At 54.7% G+C, this 12781-nt stretch overlaps 2 protein-coding genes across 8 annotated transcripts in view; both read right to left on the reverse strand.

Annotated features, from left to right (window-relative positions):
• LOC135425418 (glutamine-rich protein 2-like) overlaps positions 1-12781 on the reverse strand; it is a 16571-nt gene continuing 3790 nt past the window's right edge. The window contains exons 2-17 of one of the 2 annotated variants that reach the window (XM_064677681.1): positions 5506-5936; positions 5149-5217; positions 5014-5061; positions 4721-4816; positions 4441-4532; positions 4180-4294; positions 3811-4011; positions 3451-3582; positions 3158-3229; positions 2825-2980; positions 2553-2668; positions 1859-1924; positions 1466-1558; positions 755-896; positions 493-586; positions 1-232 (exon numbers count right to left, since the gene is read on the reverse strand). In XM_064677681.1, coding sequence (XP_064533751.1) covers positions 15-232; positions 493-586; positions 755-896; positions 1466-1558; positions 1859-1924; positions 2553-2668; positions 2825-2980; positions 3158-3229; positions 3451-3582; positions 3811-4011; positions 4180-4294; positions 4441-4532; positions 4721-4816; positions 5014-5061; positions 5149-5217; positions 5506-5760 — 1965 coding nt within the window. In that variant the 5' untranslated portion in view covers positions 5761-5936 and the 3' untranslated portion in view covers positions 1-14. Of the gene's footprint in view, positions 233-492; positions 587-754; positions 897-1465; positions 1559-1858; positions 1925-2552; positions 2669-2824; positions 2981-3157; positions 3230-3450; positions 3583-3810; positions 4012-4179; positions 4295-4440; positions 4533-4720; positions 4817-5013; positions 5062-5148; positions 5218-5505; positions 6182-12781 lie in introns of those variants that run through there. The other variant, XM_064677682.1, reaches the window with a different exon arrangement.
• Positions 10812-12781, reverse strand: part of LOC135425420 (glutamine-rich protein 2-like) — a 24381-nt gene continuing 22411 nt past the window's right edge. For 5 of the 6 annotated variants that reach the window (XM_064677685.1, XM_064677687.1, XM_064677684.1 and 2 more), the window contains 5 exons: positions 12698-12763; positions 12344-12409; positions 11844-11985; positions 11573-11666; positions 10812-11164 (listed from right to left, as the gene is read on the reverse strand). In XM_064677685.1, coding sequence (XP_064533755.1) covers positions 10857-11164; positions 11573-11666; positions 11844-11985; positions 12344-12409; positions 12698-12763 — 676 coding nt within the window. In that variant the 3' untranslated portion in view covers positions 10812-10856. The remainder of the gene's footprint in view (positions 11165-11572; positions 11667-11843; positions 11986-12343; positions 12410-12697; positions 12764-12781) is intronic. The other variant, XM_064677686.1, reaches the window with a different exon arrangement.

Here is a 12781-nt window from a genome sequence, read left to right on the forward strand (position 1 = left end):
TGTCTGCGTTTTTATTATTTCTTTATTAAATTAACCAACTCCTCAAAAGCTATTCTTCTCTCTTCTTCGATGTCTATGTCGGAGTATCGGTTGTTCGCTCCTCTCTCTCTGCTTGGGGAAGGTGTTGTCTCACGGGCCGGGATGATCTTTATCTGCGTGAGCTGTGGTGCCCACGTGACGTGCTTGGTCTTGCGGGTCCTGGCTGGCCGTTGCTCCTGTGAGGTGGAAGGGCCTGGGGACGAGGGGCAAGGGTGAGCTCCCCACTTCCCAGGGGCAGCCCCCGGCTGGGGCAGCGCTGCCAGCCCAGGACGTGGCAGACAGCAGGGACACCTGCCTGTCCAGAGACCCCCAGGGTTGGGGGGGCTGGTCCCCACCCACCCACCAGCACACAAACTGTTGTCCCACACTGACCCTGCTTGCTCCCTGGCCCCCTCCCCAGCAGATGACCAGTTCCCTTTCCCTTCACCAGCCCGTGCCCTGACAGGGCCATACCTGGCTCTTCCTGTGCACTGTCCACCACAGGAGTCTGGTCCTTCTGCTCCGGGGAGTTGGGGCCAGAAGTGCCCACCACTATGGTCACGTTAGGCTGGGAAGGAGAGAGCAGCTGGTTGCAACACAGGGCCCAACCCATGATCCCCCAGCAACCCTCCCAACTCAGCTCTCCCTGGGGCACCTGAAGGCACAGATTCCCCCTGCATACTCAGCCTCACCCTCCCAGCCTCAGTCACACCTGCTGTGTCTGTGCCTTCCCTACCTTGCTGGGGAGTGCTGTGATGCCCTTCAGCCGCACGTTGTTCCGGGGAGAAGCCTGGATGAGCTGCCCGGGGCTTCTGCTGCTCTGAGGGTTCCCGATGCTCGGGGCCACTCGGGGGATCTTGCCATTGACCACTGTTCTCCTGTGGGATGGGCACAGGGATGCTCAGTGCCTGGCATTGTGGCATCCTGGGCTTCCCCCTCCTGCAGCAGGGAGGGGACCAGGGGGTGCTCCCCGGTGGCACGTGTCCCTCCCAGCTCCCCTCCACCTGCTGCAGGACACCCAAGCCCATCCCATGGGGCTGGGTCTGCTCTTTGTTTCCCCACAGCCAGGTGAGCTGGCCATGGCCATGGCAGGTCCCTGTGCACAGGACAGCAGCAGGCAGGAGCTGGGCTTGGTTGTGGGAATTGCTTTCACAGGAGGCATCCTACTCCACCCCAAGCCTGACCTCAGGCAGAGACCAGACAAAACTCATCATGTGTGGTTTCAGTGACCTTGAGACAGAGTCCTGGGCTAGACATGGCAGTGGAAAGGGGGCAGTAAAACCCAAAGACCTGGGGCAAACACTGCCCTTTCACAGCCCTCCCTCTGCTCCCCTGCACTGTTCAGGCCCACAAGGCCACTCCGCCCCCATGCAGGGAAGAGCTCTCCTTGCTAGGGCAGGGCTCTCCTGCACCCCAGGAGCCAGGGCTGTGTCCTCAGGTCCCCTACCTTTGGCTGGGTTGTGCATCCTTCCTGGGGGGCAGCGGCTGAAAATCCTTGATGGGGGGCAGTGGCTGCAAGTACGGGAGTGTCTCAGGTTTCCTGAGGAGGGCAGAAGCCACAGGTTGGTGACAGGGGACAAACAACTCACGCCTGCTGGGGGGCAGTACCTCAAAACCCACAGTCTTGTACCTCACAGATTGTACATCACACTGTCAGCAGCCCTTGGGGACAAGGCCTCACACTGTGTCCTGATGGGCAGGGCTGAGGAGGAGGCTCAGCAGGGTCAGACCCTCCCAAGCAGACACCCTCACCCCTGTGCCTGGCACAGCAGGTCACCCCTGGCAGCCATTGAGCCCCATCCCACTCACACAGCCCCCCCAAAGCAGAGGGGATACTCACGGGCCAGGAACCTGCGTTTTGACCGGGCGGTCACAGGACAGGCACGTGAAAGGGACTGGCAGCTGCCTAAGGAGGGGGAGACAAAAGGGCTGGCTGAGCTCCTGGGGGGACACAGCCCTGCCCACCCGCAGGCAGCGGCTCGCTGGCAGCAGCAAGGTGCTGGGCACGGCACTGCAGGGAGTCACGGCGTCTGCAGGGCCAACCGTGGCTGTGGGGCCTGGTTTCTCCCCATTCCCCAACCCACTGGCCGGTGCCAGCTGAAGGGCACAGGGCCCACGCTGCCGTCCCAAGCAGCCCTTGCACTGCTTGCAGCCCTTCAGCAGCACTAATGACCCCCCTGTGCCTGTCCAGGAGGGCAGGGCACCACCCAGCCCTGGGGCGCTGCGTGTCACACCCCTGCCAGGGGAAGGAGTGCCCATCTCCCAGCCTTGCTTCTGGAAGCCTTTGCAGCCACAGCCCGCTTTGCTTTGGGAGGGCTCTGTCCCACAGCTGCCCCCTCCTCATTCCTCATTTCCTGTGCAGAACCTGCTACTGGTGGAAGGAGAAGGTGCAGTTGCTTCATCAGCATCACCATGGTTCCTTTGGTGGCTAAATTGGTGCAGTGCCAGGGTACCACGTGGGCACTGTCTGGGACAGCTGGAGGGAACAGCACCATCGCTGTCCCCAAAGCCATTGCCATCCCCATCCCACTCACTTCCTCAGCCCAGCAGCGCTGTCACTCTCTGCCATCTTCTTCTCAAGCTCTTTGATGCTCTTCTGCCAGATCTTCTCCATGTGCTTATGGAAAGGCTTCAGCTCCAGGCGATCCAGCTGTGGACAGGTGCTCACCCTCAGCCAGCTGCCCCGGCATGGGACATGGCTGTCTCCAGGAAAGATCCAAGAGGGGGACCCTCAGAGGGATGCTGCCTCAGGCTACCAAGACCCAAAGGTACCAGTTTTGCATGAGAGGGATGAGACACCACTCACCTTGTTTTCCATCATGCTGCTGAGCTGTTGCTGCACCTCATTCCATTGCTCATTCTGTCCCAACACCTGGCCCTGCATCTCCTGCATCCTCTTATCCAGCCGCTCCATGCTCGCCTCAAACTGGGTGCAACTGACTTTGCTGCCCAAGGCAGATTTCTGGCAGAGGAGAAAGGCAGGAGTGAAGAGGGGAAAGTGCTGAGGAATGACAGGCAGGGCCAGGGTGTGTCAGGGACAGAGGGAGAAGCACTCCCTCTGTATGATCGTGCTCCTTCCAGGGCAGGGTGGCCCCGTTCACCCCATCACCCCCACAGGGTCGGTCCCACCAGACTCTACCATGTCCATTGCTGCCAACATGTTCTGCTCCTCTGCTTTGTCCTTCAGTGTCTCCAAGGACTGGAACAGCATCTTTCAACACAGAAAGCATCCCATGACATGGCAGCAGGGTTGGAGCTGCCTCCTGGTCAGCTGAGCAGCCCCTGCTCCCCCTACCCAAAATCCTCTGGGAAACGCCCTTGGAACCCCCTCAGGGCTGTGAGCAGGTCGGCAGGGGGACAGATTCCTTGTGGGCCCCCGCCTGGAGTGTGCGTGGGAGATGCTCTGACCCCACAGGACTTTCAGCCACCCACCTCAATAGCTTTCTGCTTTTCCTCACAGTCCTTCTGGAGGTTCCCTGAGACCAAGCTGAGCTCCTCACAGTCCCCTTGAATCTTCCTGACCTGGTCCTCCATGTCCTCCATGTGCTGCAGGAGCTGCTGGTCCTGCTCCAGGGAGGAAGAAAAGATGATGCTTAGCAAGGGGAGTCTGGTTCCACGAGTCCTCAGTGTCAACAGGACATTTGCACCAAGGCTTTAATTTCCTTCCATGCTGCTGTCTGGTCCAAGTCAGTCTGGGGGCAATGAGGGGCTCCCCTACATTACAGCAAAGCACAGCCAGCCAGGGAATGCCCTCAGCCCACTCCCAAGTCCCCCGTGGTGCCAACTCCCTACCTGGTTCCTTGGCTTTGTGATGTTCTCCACCTTGCCCACAGCTATCTGCCGGGACTCCAGGGACTCCACCTCCTCCTCGAGTTTCTCACAGCGCTGGACGAGCTCCCCCAAAAGCTCTTTGTAGTCGAAGGTGCACTTGGAGCACTTTGCCTTCTCCTGCTCCTCCTGCACGATGCTCACTGTCTCCTCCAGCTCGCCCAGCTGCAGGAAGGGCAGAAGGAATCCGCTCAGAGATGGGATGGATGCAACCAGCACACCTGGGTGCCTTGGGGCTCGATGGCCCCATCCAGATGGGGAATGTGGCTGGAACCCTCTCAGGACCTCTCCACTGAGCTGGCGGGTGGTGGGAGTGCTCCCCCAGCACCTCACCTTCTCCTGCATCTGGTTGGTCGTCTCAGTCACCATCTGCTCCAGCATGGCATTCCTCATCTCCTGCTGCTCCTCCATCTTCCTGAGTTCAGTTTTTGTCTCCTGCAGCACAGACCTGGCCAGCGAGATGGGGGCAGGGGCTGGCTTAGCCTCCCCAGTGCTGCTCGGGCAATGTCCCTTAGCCCCAAACCAGGATGCTCCCAGGCCCTCTGGGCTTCCTTGCTGCCCTACAGAGTACAAAACCCTCTCCCATCCTCTTACTCCACTTGTTGAGTGATCTGCTCATTGGTCTCTTCTTTCCACTTTGCAATATCCTCCCTCAGCTTTCTGATGTCGTCCTCCATCTTCTTCATCTGGGAAGGGCAGTGGTGGCAGACTCAGGGCACAGATCTTGTGTTGTCCCAGCACGCGGGCCCTTCAGCTGGAAGGGCAGACCCAGGGCCCCACACCCTGTCCCTGGCTTGACCCCAAATCCCCAGCTCAGGGAGCCACACTCAAGCACCCCACAAAAGCCCAAAGATGACACCAGCCAGCAGCTCACCGATGCATGGGTCTCCTTCATCTTCTGAGCCATCTGGGACTGTGTTGTCTTAATCACGCCAATCTCCTCCCGGAGATCCTGGTAGTCAGCCATGGCCTAGGAGAGACAAGTGGTGGGGGTGAGTCCCAGGGGAGGGTCCCTGGGGACCTGCAGGACCTTCCCCCTGCCGTGGTGTGCCCAGCACAGGGGACAGTGCAGGTCAGGCTCAGCCAGGCTGGCAGGGCACTGCGGGCAGCACTCTCCATGCATCCAGCAGGGCCAGGGCTGCTGAGCCTCTGACAGCAGCAGTTCACCTGATCATGCTCCTCCATGATCTTCTTCATGTCCTCTGCCATGCGGGACTGTAGGAGAAAGGGGTGTCAGAGATGAGCCCCTGGGGAGTGTCCCTGGGGAACACGACCTTCACCCCCACTGTGATCTCCACAAACCTGCGCCCCTGGGATCCTTGACACATCTTTGGCCTCACCACTCTCCTCATCAAGAGCCTGAGAGAAAATCTAGGAAAAAGGGTTCTCAGGGTGAGCCCCAGGGCAGCAAGTCCCCCAAGACCCCCAGCCCTGCCCTGGGGAGCCCATGGCACAGGCAGGGTCAGCAGGGAGAGCCCCAGTGCCGCCTGCCCGAGCCCGGCTCTGTGCCAGAGCACTGAAGCCCATCCCAAGGGCCAGGAAGCTCTGCCAGCGGCCCAAGCGCTGCCTGGGCAGCGAGGGCAGAGTCAAGCACTGCTGAGGAAGTGGGGAGGGACTGACTGGTGGGGGAGCACCAGGGGCTCTGGGAAGAGTCACTACCTCTGGCATGAATGTCTTGACGGTTTGCATTTCCTTTTTCATTTGTTTTACATCAGTGGCCAACTCAGCCAGTGAGGGGCCACTCAGCTCGCCCGTCCACGGCTCCTGGGCTGTCAGGTACTGCACGTCCAGGTGCCCCAGCACGGCCTGCAGCAGTTTCCTCAGGGCCGCAAAGTGGACGGCTCCATTCTGGGGCATCCCGATGGCGAGATCCAGCAGCTGGGAGAGGCTGAGAGTGTCCAAGGGAGTCGCCATGTCTGCAAAAATAAAAGCCTTCCTTGCCAGACAGGATCTGCCAGGGATGTGTAAAAGTGATGGCAAACAAACTGACCAACAGAGATTTTAAAATATATGACCTACAGGGATGATATAAGGGATGCCCTATAGGGATGATAAAAGGGATGACCTATAGGGATTATAAAATGTATGACCTATAGGGATGATACAAGGGATGATCAATAGGGGTTTTATACTGTATGTACTACAGGGATGACAACAGGGAGGCCCTATAGGGATGATCTATAGGGATTTTAAAACATATGACCTATGGGGATGATAACTGGGATGACCTATAGGGATGATAAACTCTATAACCTATAGGGATGATAAACTGTATAACCGACAGGGATGATAAGAGGGATGAGCTATAGAGATTCTAAAAAGGATTACTTATTGGAATGTTAAAATGTAGGACCTAGAGGGATTCTAAAAGGGATGCCTTATAGGGGTTCTAAAAGGGATGCCTTATAGGGATTCTAAAAGGGACAACTTATTAGATTGTTAAAATCTCTGACCTATAGGGATTCTAAAAGGGATGACTTATTGGGATGTTAAAAGGTATGACCTAGAGGGATTCTAAAAGGGGTGACCTATAGGAATGATAAAAGGGGAGACCAATAGGGGTGGTAACAGGGATAAGCAAAGGGGTTGATAAAATGATAAAGCAAGTAGCCTGATCAAACGGATCAGCCAAAGCGATGAGGAAGCGGGTCAGTCGCCAGAAGGCTCCTTCCTCCTTCCTCGGCCCTCGAAGGACTGGGGCCTGCGCTGCACGTGCCCCTCTTCATCACAGCTCCCGTTGCCAGGCAACGGCCCCACCCCACCCCCAGGACACAGTGGGTCACAGAGCCATGGAGACATGAGGTCATAGAGTCATGAGGTCATAGAGCCATGGAAAGGTTTGGGCTGGAAGGGACCTTAATGCTCATCTCATTCCAATCCCTGCCAGGAACAGGAATAATGACACTTTCCACTATCCCACGTTTCTCCAAGGCCCATCCAAAAGTCTCCCAGGAGAGGAGATACTCCATTATTTTTCTGTCAATGACTTTAAGACTTGAGTTACAGCTAAGCCACTTTCTCCTTTGCCGTGTCAGACTCTTGTTCTTTTACAAGGCAACTTGCAATCAGCTCTTGGTTCCCTCTTGCATTGTGGAGCGGGGAATAAGCCTGGCTTTGCTCTCTTTGCTCAAGATGATAGATGTATTTACTAGCCAGGGATATGCATATTCATCCTCAGCCGGACTGAGTCTTCTTGACTTCTTCTATGGACTCTGCATGTTCAATTAACTGCCACTTCTGTGCAATTTGCAACACCTTCAGGAACGTTTTATTGCCACAGCCCTGTGACAGCATCCCTGCAATATCAGTTCCCCAGCACAGCCGAGACAGTGCTGTGGGCTCATGTCCTTCCTCCGCGGGGACAGGGCGCGGCTCTGCGGGAGTGGGGACAGGAGGGCCCCGTGCCCGGCGTGGGTTCCCCGTGTCCCCCTGTGCCTGTGTGTCCCCCCCTCGGGGGCTGCTCCTGCCCGGGATGGCCCGGCCCGGCCGCAGGGCCCCGCCGGGCCTGGGCAGGATCACCCAGTTTAGCTTCCCTATCACCCAGTTTAGCTATCCCATCACCCAGTTTAGCTATCCCATCACCCAGTTTAGCTTCCCTATCACCCAGTTTAGCTATCCCATCACCCAGTTTAGCTTCCCTATCACCCAGTTTAGCTATCCCATCACCCAGTTTAGCTATCCCATCACCCAGTTTAGCTATCCCATCACCCAGCAGCAACAGAACCAGACTGTATAAGTAAAATCACAAAATGCTTTGCCTTTTCGTGTTTGCAACACAGAGTTTTTGATATAACAGCGTAACGCTAAGTTTTATTTTGCTGTTAAAATAATGTTTGTTCTTTGTTTCTAATTGTTTCAACAAGTGCCTTCTGCCCTTATAGCATCAGAACATATACCACATAAAAACACACACAGTTTCACCATAATGTGAGAAACTGAGTCTCGGAGTGAAATGATTTTTCAAATTAGAATTTACTACATAGTAGAAGCAAGCAGTGCTGGGTGACAGGGGAGTCTTTGCTCCCAGACCTGCCACCCCGATACAGTGTGTGTGTCCAGTATTTATTTCAGACATCCCATATATATTCATTACATCACATACATATACATTTCACATTGCTATTCCAGGTATTCAACATGTGTTTCTTTTTACAGCTAAGACTAATTTGCTACCTCTACAACAATTTATAAATTCATATGTTCCTTGACAAAAGGCGCCAGCGTGCTAATGACCTGAGCTGACCTGGTTCAGCTACAACTCATGTCAAGGAGGGCAGGGAAGGTGATGGTTTGTTTTATGTCTTTATAGGGGTGCAATTAATTTTACCATCCGTTTGGTTTTTTTCTTTCCTGAGGTTACATTAACCCATTTGTTTCCCATTTGTTTCCGTTGCTGACACGAAATAGGGCTTGTGTTTATTACAACAGCCAATCAACAAAAGGCAATGCAGAAACAGAATAAAATACAGAACATATATGTGTGGATGTGTGAAAAGTGGCCACCTGCATGAATGGAAAGAATGTGTGTGTGTATGAGAAATAAAAATACTTTTTTTTTAATAGGTATATCGCGAAGCTGTAAGATATCCAAGTCCCAGACTAGACCTGGATGTCAGGGTCTTTTTCGGCCGGAAAGGGAAATAAAAAAGTTCCTAAAAAAATTAAAATCTTTTAGAGCCATGTGAGAATTTTGTACACAGGGGTTTCTTTTCTCTCTTTGGGCTAAGAACAAAGGAAGATCCATCATTTTTGACAGAGGATGCCCAGCAGCCAATCGGGAAGGAGGGAAAGCCCTTTTTCAGAGAAAAGAAACCTTTTTAGGCAAAAATGAATTTATTAAGCTTATCTGAAAAAAGGGGGGGTTTTGTGTAACTATAAAATGTATGAAAATTAAACCCAAAGGGTCTTTTTCTCCAGAAATTCGGTGAGAGAAAGACCCGGCGTGCTGAATAAATTCTTCCTTGTTTCTTTGTTCCCTGAGCTTATGCCATCTTTCTAAATTTAAAAGAGGGAATTTTCCCACATGTGTGTAAATCCAAAAAATAATACCTCAAATAAAGCACAGCAAACTTTGCCTACACCTCCTATCAGCACTAACCCTCAAGATCTCTCCTTAAATAAAAAAGGGTGAATGCGGGATAAACCCCAAAGGAACGTATTGCCGAAGCCTATATTAAAAAATTTAAATTGAACACAAATGATGTAAAACCTCAGAGAAAAACCCAAATTATAATCAAAAATTTGCAACCAAGCCAGTGGAAAAGACCATTTCCCACCATAACATGGAAAGAACAGTATATATATATGTTTCTACAGGTTTTAGTTCAAAAATAGATGGGTTAAACCAGCATTGCCACAGCCTGATGCAAAGCTTTAACCTTCTGGGGATCGCTCTAAGGGATAAGGGTTAAATAATAAGTTAAATATATATTGCAGTTAGGATTGGTTTACATGTGTATTTTATATTTTTATACTATACCTATTGAAATGTTTACAACGTTTACAATTAAACAAGTGTTCTTAAAAAAAATAAAAAGAGAGGAATTGTGGGAATTAGAGTGTGAGAAATAAATAAGGCGGTTTTATCACAAGCAGGGATTTCCATGGTCACCTCAGGTTGAGATACCTGGAGGTCATTGGGAGAGACTGAAGAGCCATTTTGTGGTCAGGAGCTGGTGGGTTGCATGTTCTGGTCACTGTTACTGACTGCTGCTTACTGCCTTGTTTGCTGTTCTTATTGTTCTGGTTGTTCTGATCACTGTTACTACTGCTGACTTACTGTTTTGTTTACTGGTAGTAGTGATTTCCAGGATAGTAGGAAGGCCAGTGGGAAAGCATGTAAGGCAGTGAGACCAATTTGGGCTCACTGCCAGGGAACCATGCGGCAAGGGGCAGGAAACAACCTGATAGGTGGATGGGAACAACCAGTGAACTGTACCAAAAGGCAAGGATTGCCTTTGGAGGAAGAGGGGAGCTGGGCCTGGCGTGGGAGGTGTGAGAGAGTGGTTATGTAAATCAAGAGATGTTAAAAAGGCCTGTCCCCTCCCAGTCAGGGGTGCTCGAACCAGGTCATGAGTGCGGTGCACCCAACGCGCTGTTAATAAAGTTCTTTGTTTCACTTTATTTGGCCGTCTTCTAAACTTTAATTAGAGGTATTTCTCACAAGAGCCTGGAAAAAAACCCAGACCTTTGCAGAGAACAGAGCAACTCATTACAGAAGTGAGCTGTAACTCTGAAAACTGCTGTCTCCCTGTGTGACAGCTAGCAGCCACTTGGATACTGCAGTCACACTTTTTGCCTTATAAGGAAAGTTTTTCTTTTTGTGTTTGGTTATAAAAGGGTCTGTGACCCCCCAAAAAACTTGTCTCAGTTCTTCACCCCCCTGGGTCCGAGTCTTAAAGCCCTGCAGGGGCCTGAGAGGGACGAGTGTGCAAGGGGTTGCTCACCCCCGGGGAGAGGAAACCCTGTGGGCCAGCCCCTGCTGCTGCCCCTCGAGAAAGGGAGCGCAGGAGGAAGCGGGCAGATGAGCTTGGAATGTGCCAGTGCCCAGATGAAGGCACAGCTCTGCTGGGCCCTGCCATCAGGGCTGGCACTCGGGCATGGCTCAGCCCTGCTCCTGAGGGGCTGACCGGGCCGGCTGGAAGGATTTCAGGCACCCCCGAGACCAGCAGCCCCAGCAGTGCCAGCCAGGCTCTCCGGGGATGTGCCTGTGGCTTCCCAGCCCTCCGGGGCAGAGGGCTCTGCAGCCCCCGGGGCCTGAGCACACCCTGGGCTGCTCCTGGTTCCACAGCAGGCCCCAGATCCTCAGAGATGCCCCACAAGGTGCCACGGGACCAGGGCCGGCCTCAAGTCCTGGCCACGGGGCACGATGTGCTCAGTCTGGTGGCAGAGAGACAGGAGGGAGGAGAAAGGTTGAGGAGCATCAGGGAGCCTGAGGAAGAGCAAGACTGGTGGGACCAGGCTCCTTTTGCATTTTTATCGGTTTTTTATTAACTTAATAAAACCAAAAATTATTTTCTGGCAGGCTGTTGACTTTTCTCTCTTCTAATTTGACGTGCCAGGTCGGGCCGTGTAGGAGCAGGTCCAGGTGCACTCAGACGCCGCCACAGAGCTACCGAGACCTCTGCCCTGGAGGCCTGGGAAGCCCTCCGAGGGGGCCTTGGTGACACTGCTGGGCGCCCAGTCCTGTCCGGCAGACTGGGGGGAGGTGATGTCTCACGGGCCGGGATGATCTTTATCTGGGTGAGCTGTGGTGCCCACGTGACGTGCTTGGGCTTGCGGGTCTTGGCTGGTCGTTGCTCCTGTGAGGTGGAAGGGCCTGGGGACGAGGGGCAAGGGTGAGCTCCCCACTTCCCAGGGGCAGCCCCCGGCTGGGGCAGCGCTGCCAGCCCAGGATGTGGCAGGCAGCAGGGACACCTGCCTGTCCAGAGACCCCCAGGGTTTGGGGTGCTGGTCCCCACCCACCCACCAGCACACAAGCTGTTGTCCCACACTGGCCAGGGCCATCCCCCCACCTTGCTCCACCTCCATCCCCAGTCACCCCAGTCACCCCATCCCCATCCCCAGTCCTCCTGCTCCATCCTGTTTCTGCCTCTTCATCCCACCCCAGTCCCCCATGGCAGCCTGCCCAGTTCTGCACACACAGCCCTGCTTGCTCCCTGACACCTCCCCAGCAGACAACCAGTTTCCTTTCTTTCCCCCAGCCCATGCCCTGATGGGGCCATACCTGGCTCTTCCTGTGTGCTCTCCACCACGGGAGGCTGGTCCTTCTGGCCCTGGGAGCTGTGGCCACAATGTCCCACCATCTTGTCCACCTTAGGCTGGGAAGGAGAGAGCAGCTGGTTCCAACACGGGGTTGCCCAACTCATCATACCCCAGCAACCCTCCCAACCCAGCTCTCCCTGGGGTACCCGAAGGCACAGATTCCCTCTGCATACTCTATCTCACCCTCCCAGCCTCCGTCAGCCCTGCCATGTCCATGCCTTTGCCATCCCTACCTTGCTGGGGAGTGTCATGAGGCCCTGCAGTTGTGCACTGAGGCGGGGGCAAGGCTGGATGCGCTGCACCGCGTGGCTGAATCTCTCAGGGTCCCCACTGGTCTGGGGCACTCGGGGGACCCTGCCATTGACCACTGGTCTCCTGTGGGATGGGGCACAGGGATGCTCAGTGCCCAGCACAGGGCAGTGCATGGAACTCCTTTCACACGAGGCACCCAACTCCCCACCAAGCCTGCACTCAGGATGAGAACAAACATAACTCATCTCATGTGGTTTCAGTGACCTTGAGGCAGAGTCCTGGGCTAGACATGGCAGTGGAAAGAGTGTAGTAAAACCCCCAGACCTGGGGCAAGCACTGACCTTCCACAGCCCTCCCTCTGCTCCCCTGCACTGCTCAGGTCCACAAGGCCCCTCTGCCCTCATACAGAGAAGAGCTCTCCTTGCTAGGGCAGGGCAACCCTGCACCTCAGGAGCCAGGGATGTGTCCTCAGGTCCCCTACCTTTGGCTTTGCTGTGCATCCTTCCTGGGGGGCAGTGGCTGAAAATATGGGAGTGTCTCAGGATAACTGGGGAGGGGAGAAACCACAGGTTGGTGACAGGGGACAAACCACTCACGCCTGCTCGCGACCCCCAAACACCACAGGCTTGTAGCCCACAGCACCCCTTGCCTGTAGCCCTTGGGGACGAGCACCCACAACACCTCTTGATGGGCAGCTTTGAGGAGGGGGCTCAACAGAGTCAGACCCACCCAAGCAGACACCCTCACCCCTGTGCCTGGCACAGCGGGTCACCCCTGGCAGCCATTGAGCCCCATCCCACTCACGCAGCCCCCCCAAAGCAGAGGGGATACTCACGGGCCAGGAACCTGCATTTTGACTGGGCGGTCACAGGACAGGCACGTGAAAGGGACTGGCAGCTGCCTAAGGAGGGGGAGACAA

This window comes from Pseudopipra pipra, chromosome 21 (assembly GCF_036250125.1).
Source record: "Pseudopipra pipra isolate bDixPip1 chromosome 21, bDixPip1.hap1, whole genome shotgun sequence".
NCBI lineage: Eukaryota > Metazoa > Chordata > Aves > Passeriformes > Pipridae > Pseudopipra > Pseudopipra pipra.